The 18,902-nt window shown below is 48.2% G+C and overlaps 1 protein-coding gene across 1 annotated transcript; it reads left to right on the top strand.

Moving 5' to 3' along the window:
- The first annotated feature begins 3,877 nt into the window (after positions 1–3,877).
- LOC133915803 (9-cis-epoxycarotenoid dioxygenase 1, chloroplastic-like) lies at positions 3,878–6,373 on the top strand. Its single transcript, XM_062359122.1, has one exon. It carries the CDS (start codon positions 4,007–4,009, stop codon positions 5,831–5,833), a length of 1,827 nt encoding a protein of 608 aa, XP_062215106.1. The 5' UTR covers positions 3,878–4,006; the 3' UTR covers positions 5,834–6,373.
- Positions 6,374–18,902: the final 12,529 nt, after the last annotated feature.

Here is an 18,902-nt window from a genome sequence, read left to right as displayed (position 1 = left end):
GGTATACGTACTTAAAGTTTCTTTCAAATGCTTTACAAATGATGACGTGATAGGTTGCGATTAAATCCTGATTTATCTTAACTTTTCCTTCAGTCAGGACTACTTAAGTTTGCTTGTAGTTGGTTCCTAAAAGAACATGTCTCATGTAAGCGAAAAATAAATTAACTGAAGTATGCTCCTCCTTCCAAAATTAAAGGAAATCAAAGCATTCTGGAAATTTTAGAATAATTTTTTTTGTTTTAGATTGGCATTAGAGAGAAACATTCTGAAAATTGCCTGTTTTAAATTGCCGGTTGGGTGGCAAGAAAAAAAGATCGACCCCGTTGAAACGGTCTGAACTATGGGCAGGAATTCAGGAAAAAGCTGCGGCAGGAGAAAGCGTGGGCGGCGCGTTGTCGCTGTTGCGCCCTCGCCGCCCCCAACCAGCGCGCGCCAGCGCAGCATGGGCACCTGCAACTGCGAATGCTGCCGTGGTGTCCATGCAATTGTTGCGACGTTGACTCTCCAAGAACAACTTTGCATGCATGCTGCGCTTCGTGGCACCCATGCTAGAGCTGCCTGGCTCATCCCAAATGGAAAAAAAAGGAGCAAAAATTAAAAAGAAGAGCATACCCAGGTCCATCTCTAACTTATGAGTAAAATCCCTTTAAAAAACTTACGAGTAACAGTTCGGTTTACCACATTATTAGTCGTGGAATGGAGTGACTGTACAACAGTTTCAGCAACGTAAAAATTGGTCCAACCAGTCCAGACGAAACGAAATGATTCATTCCATTCCGGTAGCGAGTGAGTCATTGACAATGACCACGAAACGGAACCACAACAGTTTTGACATGAAAAGCACACCGGACCGACGAGCGCAAACGACCAGACGACACGTGGACCCGGTTACGCCGTCAGCCGATGGTGGCGTTGGTCCACACGGCGCCACCTCATCGCCATCTCCCAATCACGGCAGTACACGTACCGGAGTCTTTTCAGAAAAAAAAGAAATATACATTTAGAAACGGAAGAAACAGCTATGTCAAATCTTGCCAGCAACGTCCTCGTCTGGGCAGCAAAAAACATTCGAAAGCTCCTGGAATGTGCGCAAAAACGTTTTGCCGTTTTCGGTCGTTAGTGACTGGAATACGTAGTAAGGTTCACGGCGAAAAGCCGGTCGGCTTTAGAGTTTAGACCAGGTCACACGAGTTTCATCAGGACGTCGTGAGGGTGCAAAGGTTTCATGGAGGGAGTTCTGGACGTCCAAGCTACCAACCACTGCCCTACACGTATACTGCCAAGTCACTGCATCACTCATGCATGCATCCAAGTCAGCATCACGTCGAAGCTAGCGAGCGAGCGCCCGGTCCTTCCCATGTGTCGGCTTCCTCCGGCCGGCCTACCCGCCATTGTTGATCGAGTGATGGCTAGGGTTTGGAACCCCAAACAATTCTCCTTCCTAAATTTTTTGATATACAAGAGAAAGAAGAAAAGAAGGAGAAGACGGGAAAACAAAAAGACCCCTGGTTGGTGTCTCTCTAGATCCGCCACTAGGCCGACGAACCATTCTGTTCGAGTGTTGATTGATAGGAGGTTTAGCTTTGAGCCCTTGACACGTGTGTTGCACTTCCTGAGGTGAGTGTTCCGTTTAGGACTGTTGCCGAATTGTAGTGAACGTGTTGACAGCAATAAGTTATCGCTCAAAAACGACTTCGAGATTATATATGATTGTGGCCTACGAGTATTAGTGTAACAGAGTTTGGAATGATAATGACGAAAAATTATCTAGGGGGTGGATTGAAGAAAAAAAATAAGTTACTTTGACACGATGTCGTTTATATCTTTTCCTTAGAATCATGCCTTCGGAACCAAAATTGATCGTACTGAAATTTGCAATTGGAGTGCATAGCTCGTGATTATCAAGTTCAAGGATACAAATGACTAAACTTACTTCAAAATACAAAAAAAGTGATTACACAGTTTAATAGTTACATCTCTAATTTGCGATTAGAGTTGCACATACATCATCCAACTTTTTTGAGAAACTTTAGATTTTTTGGTGAAAACTCTTATCAGAAATAAGGTTTTGAGGTTAGGACCTAGCTCTACCACTTGAGAAGTGTTTTTTCTTCTCGCCAAAAAAATGTGTTTCCCTTCTAAAGAATACGTGAGGAGGGATTTTAAACCATAATAGCAACCATTACTCAACACTGTAAGATATTTGAGTGGGCCAATAAGTGTACAAATGGAATCCTTGCCGCCAAGCCTCACGTCTTCTTCGTCGACGTACGAAATCACCGGCCGGTCTCATGGTGCGCCGACGGTTAGTACGGTATTACGAACGCAAAACGAAAACATTGAGAAGCTAGCTAGCCCGTGTAAAACGTAGAGTAACAAGAGGCAGGCAGGGGACAGCGAGCCGCCGAGCCGGCCGGGGCGTGCCAAATGGGGGGCGCGCACGCATGTGGGTTGTCACATTGCCAATAGGGGAGGGAGGGGTCCGCGCGTGGCCGCGGCGTGGGCTGTCAGCACCGGATCACGACGGCGGCGGCCCCTGGCCCTGGCGGGTGGGCGGGCGCGCGCGAGCCGCGAGCCGAGCGCGACGCCATGCCAGGGGCCACGCGCGCGCGCCGGGCGGGCACCTGAGCCCCACGTCTCGCGCCTGCTTGTCCGGTTGGCACCTTGTCTCCGTGCTGCACCGTGCATTGCATGGCTTGGATGCCTTTTGGACTGGACTCGCTCGATCAGCGTTTGCTCTGCTCCTTGCCCTCCTCCCCAAGAGACGCCTGCTCAGCGCTCACGTATGGCACAGTAGCTGTTGTGTAACTGCTGCGGTTAATTGATTACTACTACGATCGAGTACTGCACTCGATTAGTTCTACGCTAATTCGAGTTCGTTACGGGTAATTTTTTCCGCCGACCAAACACGAATACACGATTGACGAGCGTTGTGCCGCGAACTGGGGAGCAAATTAGGAACACCAGGGGGTTGGCTTTTGTCCGACTGTCGCCGATGGACGGCTGCGGTTTGTCTGTCCAAGTTTCATCTCGGTTTCCCCCAAGGCCATTTGATACTTTTGCCAGCACCGAAGCTGCTCCCCAAGCATAATAAATCGATGCGATCCTGCTTAACTATACTGTTATCGAAATCCTTGCAAACAAATTGTCAGTGAGAGAGCTTGGCCGTGCTACTGCTCTAGCACATTTGGCACCGGGGAAAATGTCCAAGGCACAAGTGCCGAGGCCTGGTGCGAATGAGAAGAAGCGAACAACCTCCGAGTTGTGGACTGCAGCCTGGGAGAAGACTCGATCGCGAGTCGCTACTCTTGGTAGGTTCACAAATTGGACCTTTGAAAACCATCCGAAATCGATAAACGTACAGTAATGTAATGAAATTCGATAAAAATTGTTCAAATTTATCAAATTTCTTATTTTTCATTTTAAAATTTATTTTTGATCGGTAATCGTTTAGTTTTGATCGGTAACCGGTAACTGCTATCGCGGTTACCGTCCCATTTTCGAACGCTGCTCTCCTCCTCGGTCCTACTGTTTCTATCTGCTGAACACAGATTAAATAAATAAATACTCTAGTCTAGCAAAAAAGAAAAGAAAAAAAACACTTGGGCGCGGAGCCAATGTCGAGGCGCGGGCACGTCCCCGTCAGCGAGTCCCCTCTGCGGCCGCCCACAGCGCCCCACGTGGGCACGCTCCACTGTGCCTCTCTGTGTCGCAATCCATTCTTTCCCTTCCTTGGACTACCGGCCCATTCAAACCGCCCACCACCACTGCATCGTCTCCCCCCCCCCCACACACCCACCCACCGCGTGCCCGGCTCGTTTCCCTCCCTCCCTCCATTGCTCTGCCCCCGCAATGCCTATATATACGGGATCACTGGCTGCCCTCCCAAACCATCCATCCAGACCAGACCGACAAGCTCATTGGCTGCTCGCTCCAGCCCCCGCACACACCAAAACCCACCCGATTCCGCCAAAACCCACGCGATCCTCGCCAATTCAGAAACGCGATGCAAGGTCTCGCCCCGGCCAGCTCTGTTACCATACACCGGCACCTGCCGGCGCGGTCGGGAGCAAAAACCCACAATTCGGTGAGGTTCTCGGCACGGGCGGTCGGCTCGGTGCCGCACGCGCCCGCCGACGCGGCGGCGTGCCTGCCGGTGCCGTTCAGGTCCGGCTCCGACGTGACGCGGTCTTTGTCCAATAAGCCCGCCAGTGGCGTGCCCAGGCCCGCGGCGGTGCTGGCCTCGTCACGGAAGGCGGAGGAGAAGAAGCTCAACTTCTTCCAGCGCGCGGCGGCGATGGCGCTCGACGCGTTCGAGGAGGGGTTCGTCGCCAATGTCCTCGAGCGCCCGCACGGGCTGCCGAAGACGGTTGACCCCGCCGTGCAGATCGCCGGCAACTTCGCGCCCGTCGGGGAGAGGCCGCCAGTTCACGAGCTCCCCGTGTCCGGCCGCATCCCGCCCTTCATCAACGGCGTGTACGCGCGCAACGGCGCCAACCCCTGCTTCGATCCCGTCGCCGGGCACCACCTCTTTGACGGCGACGGCATGGTGCACGCTCTGCGTATACGCAACGGCGTCGCCGAGTCTTACGCGTGCCGGTTCACGGAGACGGCGCGGCTCAGCCAGGAGCGGGCGATCGGGCGCCCGGTCTTCCCCAAAGCCATTGGCGAGCTGCACGGCCACTCCGGGATCGCGCGGCTTGCTCTGTTCTACGCGCGCGCCGCCTGCGGCCTCGTCGACCCGTCAGACGGCACCGGCGTCGCCAACGCCGGGCTCGTGTACTTCAACGGACACCTCCTCGCCATGTCCGAGGACGACCTCCCGTACCACGTGCGCGTCACTGCCGACGGCGACGTCGAGACCGTCGGCCGTTACGACTTCGACGGGCAGCTCGGCTGCGCCATGATCGCGCACCCCAAGCTTGACCCCGTCACCGGCGAGCTCCACGCGCTCAGCTACGACGTGATCAAGAAGCCGTACCTCAAATACTTCTACTTCAGGCCCGACGGGACCAAGTCGGACGACGTCGAGATCCCGCTCCACCAGCCGACCATGATCCACGACTTCGCCATCACAGAGAATTATGTGGTAGTGCCCGACCACCAGGTGGTGTTCAAGCTCCAGGAGATGCTCCGCGGCGGCTCGCCCGTCGTGCTCGATAAGGAGAAGACGTCGCGCTTCGGCGTACTGCCCAAGCATGCCGCGGACGCATCGGAGATGGTGTGGGTGGACGTGCCGGACTGCTTCTGCTTCCACCTCTGGAACGCGTGGGAGGACGAGGAGACTGGCGAGGTGGTGGTGGTCGGCTCCTGCATGACCCCCGCGGACTCCATCTTCAACGAGTCCGACGAGCGCCTCGAGAGCGTGCTTACGGAGATCCGCCTCGACGCCCGGACGGGCCAGTCCACGCGGCGCGCCATCCTGCCGCCATCCGAGCAGGTGAACCTGGAGGTGGGCATGGTGAACCGCAACCTCCTGGGCCGCCAGACGCGGTACGCCTACCTCGCCGTCGCCGAGCCGTGGCCCAAGGTGTCCGGCTTCGCCAAGGTGGACCTCGCCACGGGCGAGCTGATCAAGTTTGAGTACGGCGAGGGCCGGTTCGGCGGCGAGCCCTGCTTCGTGCCCATGGACCCCGCGGTCGCCCACCCTCGCGGCGAGGACGACGGGTACGTGCTCACCTTCGTGCACGACGAGCGCGCTGGCACTTCGGAGCTCCTGGTGGTCAATGCCGCCGACATGCGCCTGGAGGCCACCATCCAGCTGCCGTCCCGCGTGCCGTTCGGGTTCCACGGCACCTTCATCACGGGCAAGGAGCTCGAGGTCCAGACCTGATCGAGCTCCCTCCCGTTCCCCGCCTCCACGTTTCTTAGAGAGGAGCGCGAGGAACAGAGGAGAAATGGGGCATGGAGGGAGGAAGGTACCAGAGGAGGTCCCCGGAGTCTTTCCGTTCCCCACGGTTACAGTTTTTTTTTTTAGGACCCCCCACGGTTACAGTTGGTAGTTGGCTTCCTTTTCATTTTTAGCTCCGTTCACACTAGTGTAAGTATATTTTAGTTGTCATAGTGGCAGATTAGAGAGAGAGATAGCAGAGAGGGGGCCCTGCTCGTAGCTTTCGTGGTTGTTCTTGTTTCTAGAGAGCAACCATAGCTCAGCTGGGGCCTGCTACTAGTATAGTATTTTTTCTTCTCCTTTTTCTTTGGACCAGACAGGGCTATGCTCCAGCTGCAGTTGTTGTCACTCACTTAGTCACTGTGGAGTGTTTGGGACCTTGGTTACTTGCTTGCCATTGCCACCCAGTCGCTGCCGCTGCCTATCTCTCACTGTGTGTACATCTGTTCATAGTATAATAAAATGGTGACGATTCTGCCTTAATTTCCGCCTCACTTTTGTTCACAGATTCAATTTCATTTTGGTTCACCAATTCTTTGTCTTTTTGTGGGGTTTCTGTTGGGCTGTCTTGACAAGCTTCGTTATCGGCACCGTAATCTTGGTGCCAACCACAGATACAAGTAAGCTTTGCTTCTTCCACAGCTCTGCTAGCTTGTCCACTTGTGCGAGGTTCTTCCCAGTCACGTTCTTCCCAGTCACGGTGCTGATCTGATGTATGTATGGACACTGATGTGGATTGATTTCCAAGTGGAGTCGATTGAGATGGAATTTCTGCTACTTGAGAGGTGAATTGGGGACTAATTTGTCCTTTGTGGTGTGGTTCAGTTGCTGTAGGGCCAGAGCGGGAGGAGAGAGAGATTTAGAGGAAGCACCGCTAACAAATCATCATGGCTTCCGGTTTCTCTCTCTATATATACATACACACGATGAATAATCCGATACACATATGCCAGGAGATAAGGCATAAAAATACCTTATCTAGGCATCAGTGACTTATCAACCAACGTCGACTATAACCTCCAGCCTTCCAAGCTAACGATCTCCTAAGAAGGAAGGATTTACACATTAACACCCCACAATCGAAGAGTGAAACTCCTAAACATAGAGATTAGACCGAAAATCCTGAAACAACTATATTGGGACCTCTTTAGTCATGATGTCGGCTAATTGATGATCGAAGGGAACGTGAAGCACGCAAACATGTCCAGGAGACATCTTCTCACACACAAAATGAATATCAATCTCAATGTGTTAGTACGGCAATGATGGACTGGATTGGAGGCCATGTAGACAATGCCCATATTATCACAACAAACAATAATAGCACAACAAAGGGGTTGGTGCAACTCTTGAAGCAACTGATGCAACCAGCAGCACTCAGCAATAGCATGAGCTACGGCGTGAAATTTGATCTTGTCGAGCATGCCATGGAGAAAGGTATTCTTTATGTCAAGCTTGTTGAAGTGTAAGTGAATTGTTTATCTTTCCTCATCAACTTAGGATTTTAGGTGAATTAGTTGGTGCATGCAGCTCAATATGGTATTAGGACCAGATATCTTGAGTTTGAGTCCTCGCAGGGGCAATTAAACAAAAAATCACAACTAACTCCTATTTCCATATGTGAGGCCTGAAGGAGGCCTTCACGTGAGGGGAAGTGTTAAACTATAAGTGAATTGCCCATCTTTCCTCACCAGCTTAGACTTTTGGGCGAAGTGGTTGTTAGGGGTGAAAAATAGATAGCAGGTATCCGAATTATCCTATATTTATATTTATCAAAATATGAATATGGATATCCGTATCCATATTTGTTTCTGAAACGGATATTAAAATGGATGTATCCGAGTCCATTTTCGAGATCCAGATTCAAATATGGATATCTGAATTGCTTTGAATTCGGATGTGGAAATGGATAATATCCATATTCGCCAACTAGGGAACCAAATTTCACTAAAGTTTTAGAAATAACATAGGTGAACAAAATTTATATATTCCAGCCCAATCAAATTTGATCAAATTTGATAAAAAAATTCTAACACAAATTTTGAATGAAATTTCTAATTTTTTGGTAATTCCAATAATTCCAAATGTGAACAATTTTTTTGCGCACCAAAATAAAAATTCTTGTCGTTAAAGGTGTAGGATATTTGGATATAATCCTATTGAATAGATATCCAAATGCGGATTCGGATTCGAACAATCCGATTCTGTTAGTGTATCAATTAAGGGGGTCCCCTGGCAGGGGGAGTCCGCACAAACGAGTGCCATCTGGTGGTAGATATCTTTTCATAAGACTGTGACCTTATTACGCGACCCGCCCCTTGGTCACTGAGGTAAGCCTTACGAGCAGCCTCACTAGTCGCAGGGTAGATATTTCATCATATCCTATCAAGTCGCATTAAATGCTATCTACTCGAGTATTTTCCTTCCCTAGGCACCCCCTCCAGTAAACAAAAGTCTTAGCCGGTGCAGTGGGCAGTGTTCTATCCCATAGCATTTAATGCTATGGGATGGCGTGTTTTGTCCCATAGAATTAAATGTTATGGGATGGCATTGCAGATAGGCATGTCACCACACAATCGATGGGACGGCATCACAGGTGGGCATGTAGTGTGGGGTGATTGGACAGGGCAGGCCGGTCAACCAATGTAAGGTCTGCATACCTATCCTAGCTAGGGGTAGTTGGTTTCGTCAGGATTAGACTGGTCATGATGTTGGCATGGTCTGTTTTGTATATACACCACTCGTGCTATATAAATAGAGGGGACATATCTGTAAACCACCTGATAAAATTCATAAAAGAATACACAAAATATAGGGCTGTTATCTCGCGAGAGGCTTGAACCTGGATAACCTTGGTGTTCTTGAATTCAAATACGCACACCAAACACATGGATCATGCACCCATCGTTCAATACACTCAAGAAGCATTGTCAGGGATTTACTCTCGATTGTTGGTGCGCCAAGTAGTGGGACGCGTTTTTGCGTTTTAGTAAGTGCTAATAACTTGATCACGCTACCCTTGGTCGGATCCATAGCAACCACTGAGTCTCACTCCGAGGACCCTGGTCGCCTTGAGGTATCCATCATGGTGTATGACCCAGATGAGCTCGGCGTGCTCAAAGAATGGGACACCGAATCAGAGTCTGAAGTCTCCGAGACTCAACATGAAGTTTGCATGGCTGACCATGCAGCAGAGAGTAGTGGAAGCCCTCGTGCTTTGGGTACTGTCATTGAGATCCAGACCTTGCGCCTAGAGGAAATCAACCTGACACCGAATAGGGAGGTGCTCCGATGCAGCCCCATCAACTATGGCACCGTCTGGAGGAACTCCCGCATATGGCGCGGTCTGTGGCGGCTTCGTCACCTAGGCAGTCACACCATATGGGCGATGGGGGCTCCCCTCCTCACAATATGTTGTTGCTCCGTGATTAGTAGCTTGACTACGAGGCCATGACACCCTCAAAGAATCTGCAGATCGTGCGAATGCTTCTTAGCCACTAGTCGGTAGCAATATCGGAGGGTTCGTCAGTAGCACTATGACTGCGCGACCTCGCCCTATTGATTGAGACCGCCCAACAACAAACCATGGTGGCAAACACCATATCTGTCGTGGGGGATGGTGAAGGTCGCGATCACCAAGACTCACAGTAGGCTCTGCGGCAGGAAAGATCACATGCTCCCTTTACAGCACGAAATGCTCGAAGATCCCATCACGTTGGGAAAGCCAACCCACCGACCTGCATGACTCTCTTCGCTAGTGGTACCTCCACGACATGATCTAGGGTTAGAGGACTAACCAGGAGCAGGGAGATCACGCTCGGCGTGAGCTGGAAAAGGGCAAACATCCCTACCACTCACCTTCCCCACATAGGGAGGCATCAGATTGAGACCTCCGTCTCTCTCCCCAAGCATGTGTCGCAGCCCATCAGTGTGCGACCCCCCATTATAGGACGAGGTGCAACGCCCTATCCTCCTGGCTCTGAGAGGTGAGCTAGTCGGACAAGTTCCGGTTGGTCCTAGTCAAAAAATATGACGGCTCAACCAATCCCAAGGAGTTCCTATAGATCTATACCACCATGGTGTAGGCTGCGGGAGGCCATAGAAAAGTAATGGCTAGCTATTTCCCAACCGCCTTGATTGGCTTAGCTCGGTCTTGGCTTATGAACCTCCCTCGCAGGTTGGTTCACTCTTGGGAGGACTTGTGTGACTAGTTTGTCGTCAACTTCCAGGTGACCTACGCCCAACCAGGTGTCAATGATGACCTGTATTAGGTCAGGCAGTGATAGGGTGAGTCACTATGAGACTTCATCCAGTATTTCACTGAACGTCGGAATACCATTCCAAAGATCATGGGTGAGTTCATGATCATAGCCTTTCGGAGGGGGATCAGAGACCATAAGATGGTCAAGAAGCTGGCCACCAAGGAAGTCCGAAACACTATCAAGCTTTTCGAGGTCACCGACAAGTGCGTGGAAGCCACCGAGGCCCGAGAACATTAGATCATGCAAAGCCATGGCCATCATTCGACCAGCCCACCTCTTTCAAAGGGGTCAACGGAAGGAGAAAAAGAACTAACACAAGGTAGGACCACCCGATGTTATGGCATTCAAGCAGATTAGCTATCCACACCGGTGCTTCGAGAAAAAGGACAGAAGGAGGGGCCGAAGCTACTGCTCGGTACACTGTACCGACGTCCATGACCTAACCGAATGCATTGTCATGCAGGGCATCATCGACAAGGAGCTTGGGGGTGTGCAGACCCAGGCTCGGCGACGATAGTAAGTATGGGGTGACCTCGACCAGTCGGTGCTAGGTTTCCAGCAGGTCGATCGCATGGTCCACTATATCTTCGGGGGCACCGTAACGTATTCCTTGAACATGGAGTACAATCGATGGTCCGTGAGGTGTGGGCGATCACACTAGGTACAAGCCCGCGCCTGAAGTGGTTGGAGTAACCCCTCACTTTTAGCCACGCAGACCACCCCACGCAGGTCAAATGCCCTAGTCGCTACCCTATCTTGGTCGAACCAATAGTGTAGAACATCCATTTGGGTCGTGTACTGGTCAATGGAGGGAACTCCATCAACCTCCTCTTTGTCGATGCACTGGACACCTTGCAGATTCCAAGGAGCATGTTGAAACCCTCTCCTCCTTTTTTTTCTAAATCACCCATGGCTCCTCAATAAAACCTTTGGGGTGAATTGAGCTGCCCGTCACATTCGGCTTGTCAAGTAACTCCAATATCGAAAAGGTCCTATTCGATAGGACAGACTACGGGACTGCTTATAATGCTATCCTGGGGCGATCAGCGATGGCCTAGTTCATGGCCATCGCCCACTACGCTTACCAGGTCATCAAGATTCCTGGTCTGACGGGGGCCATTAGTATCATCGATAATGTAATGATGACCCTGCACTGCAATTAGAGGAGTCTCGAGATGGTCAAGCTGATTCCCGGGTTACAGCCTGAGAACTCTAGGCCCAGCGGTCATTCGGTGAAGGTCCACATCGTTGCTAGTCTAGACGATAGGCTCAAGACCATTTGCCTCGATGACTCCAGCCCTTTCAGGACTGTCCAGATTGGGGCCCGTCTAGACTCCAAATAGGAATTCACGCTCATCACTTTCCTCCAAGCAAACGCGAACATTTTTTCATGTAATCCGCCAGATATGCATGCAGTCCCTAGGGACGTGATTGAGCACAAGTTGTCGGTATGACCTGATGCATGACGAGTAAAACAAAAGGCATGTCGGTTTGCATCTGACCAAAAAGAAGCACTTCGTGAGGAGATTGACAAGCTCCTAGAAGCAAGCTTCATCCGAGTGGTGCAATACCCGAAGTGGCTGTCTAACTTAGTCATGGTCCAAAAATACAAAGGTAAGTGGTGTAGGGTTATGGGTAGGCTACGCTAGCACAAAATAAATTTTCTCTACTGCATTCAACCAGGAAGCCGTGCGAGTAGGGGATCATGAATCGTTACCACTTGACGAGCAGTGCAGCGGAAGAAGAGTTGGAGCAGACCAATCCAACGTCGTGCGCGTCAAGTAGTCGATCGTCAACCTCGTCCCGAGCACGTCCCGAGCACCTTCCGAGTACCCCCCAGCACGACCCGAGCACCCCCGAGCACGTCCCGAGTACCCCGAGCACGACCCGAGCACCCCTGAGCAAGTCCCGAGTACCCCGAGCACGTCCCGAGTACCCCGAGCACGTCCCGAGTACCCCCAAGCACGTCCCAAGCACGTTCCGAGTACCCTGAGCAGATCAGCACCGCAATAGTAGCAGCGCCTCTACGGTATCCACACGTACAAGGATGGAATCGCCGTGCGCCGGTGTGCTAGCACCGCGCGCCCGGCTAGGGTTTCAAAGGGAGTTCGGGAATAGGAGGCGGCTAGGGTTTTTGGTGGCAAGATCTGTTTTTCGGAAAAAAAAACTCAATGCGCCTTGGCCTCTGCCTATTCTTATATAGAGCACGCGAATGGGCCTTTAATCAACATTAAAGCCCATTATGACTCTAAACCCTAATGGACCTTTAATCAACAATAAAGCCCATTAGCAGATCCAATCCGCAAACTTGATCGCCTCTAGGGCATATCACCAACAATCTCCCACTTGCACTAGAGTCAGCACAAGTTTTATATTCCATCCCCTTAAGTGTGTGACCTGTTAGGTTCATGTGTAAACGGCCGCTATCCGGAAACCCTTTTCCGAATTGCAAGTCAATAGCGGTACCTAGCAGGACATATTGACTCCTGAATGCACACAAAGATCATATCGGCTGAACCTTGATATACCCATGCACCAATCCCTTTACCACACGATACCAGTCAAGCTCAAGGCGAGATTTGTACCACCCTTGTGATAGCTCGACCATTCACTCGATCAAGTAGTGGATTCACCATGATTAACTCTTTAATCACATTGGCATGGCCATGCACTTTCCAATCCAACTACTTCGAGGGGCCCAGAGATATCTCTCCCGTTATTTAGGAGGGGTAAATTCCATCTTGATCACTCACATCCCACGACATGTTTCATAACACACCCGAAAGTAACCTTTATAACTACCCAGTTACGGAATAGCGTTTGGAAACCCCTAAGTGTGTTACTACACATTATGGAATCAATGATGATCTTAGGTCAAAGGATTCTGTAGGTACACCATTTGAGATAACAACTGATGGCACATTAAAAATAACAATCCCAGCAGTATCTCAGGGTGGGTCTATCCAACATCATGTTCTCTAACATGTGTCCACATTACTGATTTGATATCTCCATATCTATGATCCGTGAAACATGATCATCATTCAGTCAAATGTGCTAATCTATAAATCATTATTATCCCATACAATGATATGAGATTAGGGACTATTTAGAACAACATCATAAAAACAAAGAGTTTCACAAACAAGTCACATACTTGCTGATCAATGTAAATGATAATTATTCATGGAACCAGATAACAATTATCCAAAAGTACATTAGCATAGATAGAACACATTCTCTCACATGCACTAGAGTCTATCCCGCAAGTATCAAATACCCATAGAGCTCAAGTGTGCCTCATGCTTGGGCTGTGGGAGAGGTTTCATCAACGGATCAGCAATATTCGAATCCGTGTGCACCTTGCATATCTTTACATCACCTCTATCAATAATCTCTCGAATGAGGTGATAGCGCCGAAGTATGTGCTTGGATTTCTGGTGCGACCTAGGCTCCTTGGCTTGTGCAATGGCACCACTATTGTCACAATAGAGGTTCATTGGACTGGACACACTAGGGACCACACCCAACTCAGAAACAAATTTTCTGATCCAAACAGCCTCTTTCGCAGCTTCCGAAGCTGCGATATACTCGGCCTCTGTCGTGGAATCAGCAACCGTTTCTTGCTTGGAACTCTTCCAACTCACCGCACCTCCATTAAGGCAAAACACAAAACCAGACTGCGATCTCGAATCGTCCTTGTCAGTTTGGAAGCTAGCATCAGTGTAACCATTTACAACGAGCTCCTCCTACCTCCATAGACTATGAACATATCCTTAGTTCTTCTCATGTACTTGAGGATACTTTTTACTATAGCCCAGTGATATTCACCTGGGTTCGATTGATATCTGCTCGTAACACTTAGAGCATAGGAGACATCTGGGCGTGTACAAAACATAGTATACATGATGGACCCGATAGCAGAAGCATACGGGATCGCACTCATCCTCTCGAGCTCATCAGATGTCTTAGGACATTGATTCTTGCTGAGAGTGATGCCATGTGACATTGGCAAGAAACCTTTCTTGGAATCCTGCATATTGAACCGATTCAATACCTTGTCAATGTACGTGCTCTGGCTTAATCCGATTAGTCTTCTCGACCTATCTCTATAGATCTTTATGCCCAATATGTATGCTGCCTCTCCTAAATCTTTCATTGAAAAACTCTTTTGTAATGAAGATTTGACAGCATCGAGCATTGGAATATTATTTTCGATCAATAATATATCATCCACATATAAGACCAGAAACACAAGTGCGCTCCCACTTGTCCTTTTGTAAACACAAGGCTCTTCTTCATTCTTGATGAAACCAAACCCTTTGATCACTCCATCAAAACAAAGATTCCAACTCCGAGAAGCTTGCTTTAGTCCATAGATGGACTTTTGCAGCTTGCAAATCTTCCCAGCATTTTTCGGATCGACAAAACCTTCAGGCTGCATCATGTACACATCCTCACTTAGGTTTCCATTAAGAAAAGCCGTTTTGACATCCATTTGCCATATCTCATAGTCGAAATATGCAGCAATTGCTAGGAGAATCCGAATAGACTTTAGCATTGCGACGGGCGAAAACGTTTCATCATAATCAACACCTTGAATTTGCCTGAAACCTTTTGCCACCAATCGTGCCTTATAGATGTGAATATTTCCATCAATGTCTATCTTTTTCTTAAAAACCCATTTACACTCGATAGTTTTCACACCATCAGGTGGATCGACCAAGTTCCAAACTTGGTTTTCTCGTATGGATTCTAACTCGGATCTCATGGCTCCAAGCCATTTTTCAGAGTCTGGTCCCACTATTGCTTCCGAGTAAGTTTTAGGTTCATCATTGTCCAACAATAATATGTCGCGCTGCTCCGTGGTTAGGAACATAAACCGCTCGGGTGCACGACTGAACCTTTCCGACCGACGTGGGGCTGGTGTCTCGACAACAGGTTCTGCAACATCTTGCATACCGAGCTGTGGTTCAATAGGAGCTGAAACACTTTCAAGTGGTTCCCAAATTTCTTCGAGTTGCACCGTGATCCCACTAACTCTCTTCGCGAGAAATTCTTTCTCAAGAAAGACACCATTCCAGGCGACAAACACTTTGCCTTCTTCCCGGTTATAGAAATAATATCCTTTGGTTTCCCTAGGATACCCCACAAAGAAGCATTTATCAGATTTGGGAGTGAGCTTATCGGACGACAAACGTTTTACATAAGCCTCACAACCCCATATCTTAAGGAAAGACAATCCAGGACGCTTCCCGGTCCATATCTCATATGGTGTCCTCTCTACAGCCTTAGATGGAACCCTGTTTATCGCGAAAGCAGTAGTTTCTAGAGCGTATCCCCAGAAGGACAACGGAAGATCAGATTGGCTCATCATCGATCGGACCATGTCTAACAAAGTTCAGTTCCTCCGCTCGGACACCCCATTCCACTGTGGCGTACCCGGTGGAGTCAATTGTGGAACGATTCCACATTGCCTTAGATGATCACCAAATTCATGGCTTAAATATTCACCTCCACGATCTGATCGCAGAAATTTAATTGTCTTACCTATATGATTTTGTACTTCATTCTGGAACTCCTTGAACTTTTCAAAGGATTCAGACTTGTGCCTCATTAGGTAGATTTAACCATATCTACTAAAGTCATCGGTGAAAGTAATGAAATATTGAAAACCACCTCTAGCTGTAGAACTCATCGGTCCACATACATCTGTATGCACTAGGGCCAATAATTCATTTGTCCTCTCACTTCGACCAGTGAAGGGCGTCTTAGTCATCTTGCCAAGTAAACAAGACTCGCATGTATCAAATGATTCGAAATCAAATGAATGTAGAAGACCATCTTTATGGAGCTTCTACATACGCTTCTCATTTATATGACCTAATCGACAATGCCAAACAAAAGTGGGATTCAAATCATCTAGCCGAGGCTTCTTTGTATCAATGTTATAAATAGTTATATCCTCAAGATCCAATATATATAATACATTTACTAGTGGACAATTACCATAGAGCATACCATTAAAAAATATCGAACAACACTTGTTCTTTATTATGAATTCATAACCATCTTCTTCCAAACATGAAGAAGAGATAATGTTTTTGCCCAAGGTAGGAATATAATAACAATTATTTAATTCCAAAACTAATCCTGAGGGTAGCGATAAGGAGTAAACACCAACGGCCAACGCAGCAACTTTTGCACCATTGCCGACGCGAGCATCCAATTCGCCTCTTGCACACTTTCTAGTCCTTTTCAGTCCCTGCAACGATTTGCAAGTATGAATCATTGATCCGGTATCAAATACCCATGAATCATCAGGACGAGTAGCAAGATTAATTTCAATAACATTTATACCTGAAGAGGAAGTCTTACTTCCCTTCTTCCTTTTGAGTTCTTCCAAGTACAATTTGCAGTTCCTCCGCCAATGCCCAGTCTTATGGCAGTGGTGACAAGTGTCAGAAGCGGTAGGGCTAGCCTTAGGCTTTCCAACAGGTTTAGGCTTAGAACTCGAGATCTCATCCGAAGTTTTAGCCTTGCCCTTGCGCTTTCTCTTCTTGCTATCCTTTTGAACCATCATCACATGACTAGAGCTCTTCTTAATGCTTTCCTCAGCAGTTTTAAGCATCCCATGCAATTCATCCATGCTTTTCTCCACGCTGTTCATATAAAAGTTCAAAATGAACGGCTCGAAGCTCGCAGGGAGCGACTGGAGAATTACATCTGTAGCCAACTCAGGGCTAAGGGGGAAACCAAGTTTTTCCAGGCTTTCAATGTAACCAATCATTTTGATCACATGAGGACTGACTGGACTGCCTTCTGTTAACCTGCACGCAAACAAGGACTTTGAGGTGTTGTACCTCTCGGCTCGAGCTTGGTTCTCAAACATGCCTCAGAGTCCGACAATCATATCATGGGCATCCCTGTTCTCATATTGCTTCTGAAGCTCAGAGGACATACAGGCAAGCATGAGGCAGTTCACATCCAGTGAATCGTTGGTGTGCTTCTCATAAGCCCTCCGATTCGCGGCAGATGCATTATCAGCTGGTTCATCAGGATAGGGGACCTCTAGAACATATTCCTTTTTCTCTTGTTTGAGAACAATTCTCAGATTTCTATACCAATCAATAAAGTTTGTTCCAGAAAGTTTCTCTTTTTCAAGAATCGATCGCAAATTAAAACTGGAAGTGTTACTAGTGGCTGGTGCCATAATCTACAACAGAAAATGCAGGTTCAGCACTATGCCTATGTGAATCTTCTATTAAACAATTTAACAAAAGATACTCCACTATATGTGTTTTCCCTCTAACAACATATAGAGGATCAAGATCCATATTCAACTAAGTTCTAGTGAGCTTTGGCATCACTGCTAGAAACTTAGTGACATAGGTAAGCAACGCCTTGCTAATCACATCCCTATGTGACTCTTGTTTGTTGGGTGGCATCGAATGCCCCGGCGCCCAACACCATGCCCCAAAGCCCAAAACCGTTTTGATAGCTTTATCAAGTAAACCAATACTATGCGTGTGGATGTCCGACATCCACTCTAACTAGTTAAGATAAATGATGGCACCCTGCTTTGGCAGACCTACCACACAATGATCAAAACCTTTGTAGGTGCAGCTATTGGAAGGGCATCAATTACTCTTGATTTTTCTGAGGGAAACTACTTTATCATGAAAATCATATCCACCACATATAAAACATGAAAGAATAGTATGACAGGAACATAAAAATATTACAGGCAATCATATTAACTGTGACATAGTATGGCCCCTTCACATGGTGATCTCCATCGCCACGGTTCCTGTCCTCTGGGTCATCACTCTTCAAATCTCCATGATCTTGTTCTAGTCTATACACCTAATAGCACTAGATAAATTACATGAGAAGAAGCATCACAAGTTGACACGCAGGCCGTTATACAATAACCTGACAGCCTTGGGCTGCAATTAACCATGACACGCAGTCCATGAAAATTACACACATGCATCACATATCACAAGGCCATACCAGTCACAACATTCTCTGCAAAAACGAGTTTAAGCGTAGAATCGAATTCTAATGTCGTGATGGGATCATGTTATTACAACAATCTATGCGTGTACGCGACAGCGGTCCCGCTGGCCGGTCAACCGGCGAGGGGTCAAGGGGGGAGCCGCCCCCCACGGGTTTCAGGGCAGCGCCCTGAAAACCTCTCGGAAATATATAGATCGCATCTATGAAATCACTATGAAAATCTCATCGAATCGATCGTATCGAGCCAATTCCGAGTCATTCATAATGCCTCAATTTCCATTAGATCAATCCCATTGATCATCGCGTGAGGTTATTCCAGAAATGATGACAGCACACACGACCTCGATCTGCTGTTCTCCCGACCATGTCGCGATGCATGCAGTTAGCCCCGATGGTGATTCCAGCCGGTAGGGGCAAGTCGCACGCAAAACCAGGTGGGAGATCGAGCTAATCTTTTTGGCTATGCGGTTTCATCGACTGGCATCTCATCCGATCTCTAATTCACGAAACCAACCGTGCATTGATCAATCCATCATGTGAACTGATCAGAAAAACAATAGATCTAATCTCTTTCTATCACATATCTTCTATATGTGACTCATCCAAATCAAAAACTACGCAGGATAGCTCGGATACCACTGTAGGGTTACGGGTAGGCTACGCTAGCACAAAATAAATTTTCTCTACCGCATTCAACGAGGAAGCCATACGAGTAGGGGATCATGAAT

This window comes from Phragmites australis, chromosome 4 (assembly GCF_958298935.1).
Source record: "Phragmites australis chromosome 4, lpPhrAust1.1, whole genome shotgun sequence".
Classification (NCBI taxonomy): Eukaryota; Viridiplantae; Streptophyta; class Magnoliopsida; order Poales; family Poaceae; genus Phragmites; species Phragmites australis.
The sequence above is the reverse complement of the archived record's forward strand: the minus strand, read 5'-3'. Positions and strand labels throughout refer to the sequence as shown.

Coding starts and splice junctions, on each gene's coding strand:
- LOC133915803 (XM_062359122.1), top strand. CDS start 4,007: ATGCAAGGTCTCGCCCCGGCCAGCTCTGTTACCATACACCGGCACCTG.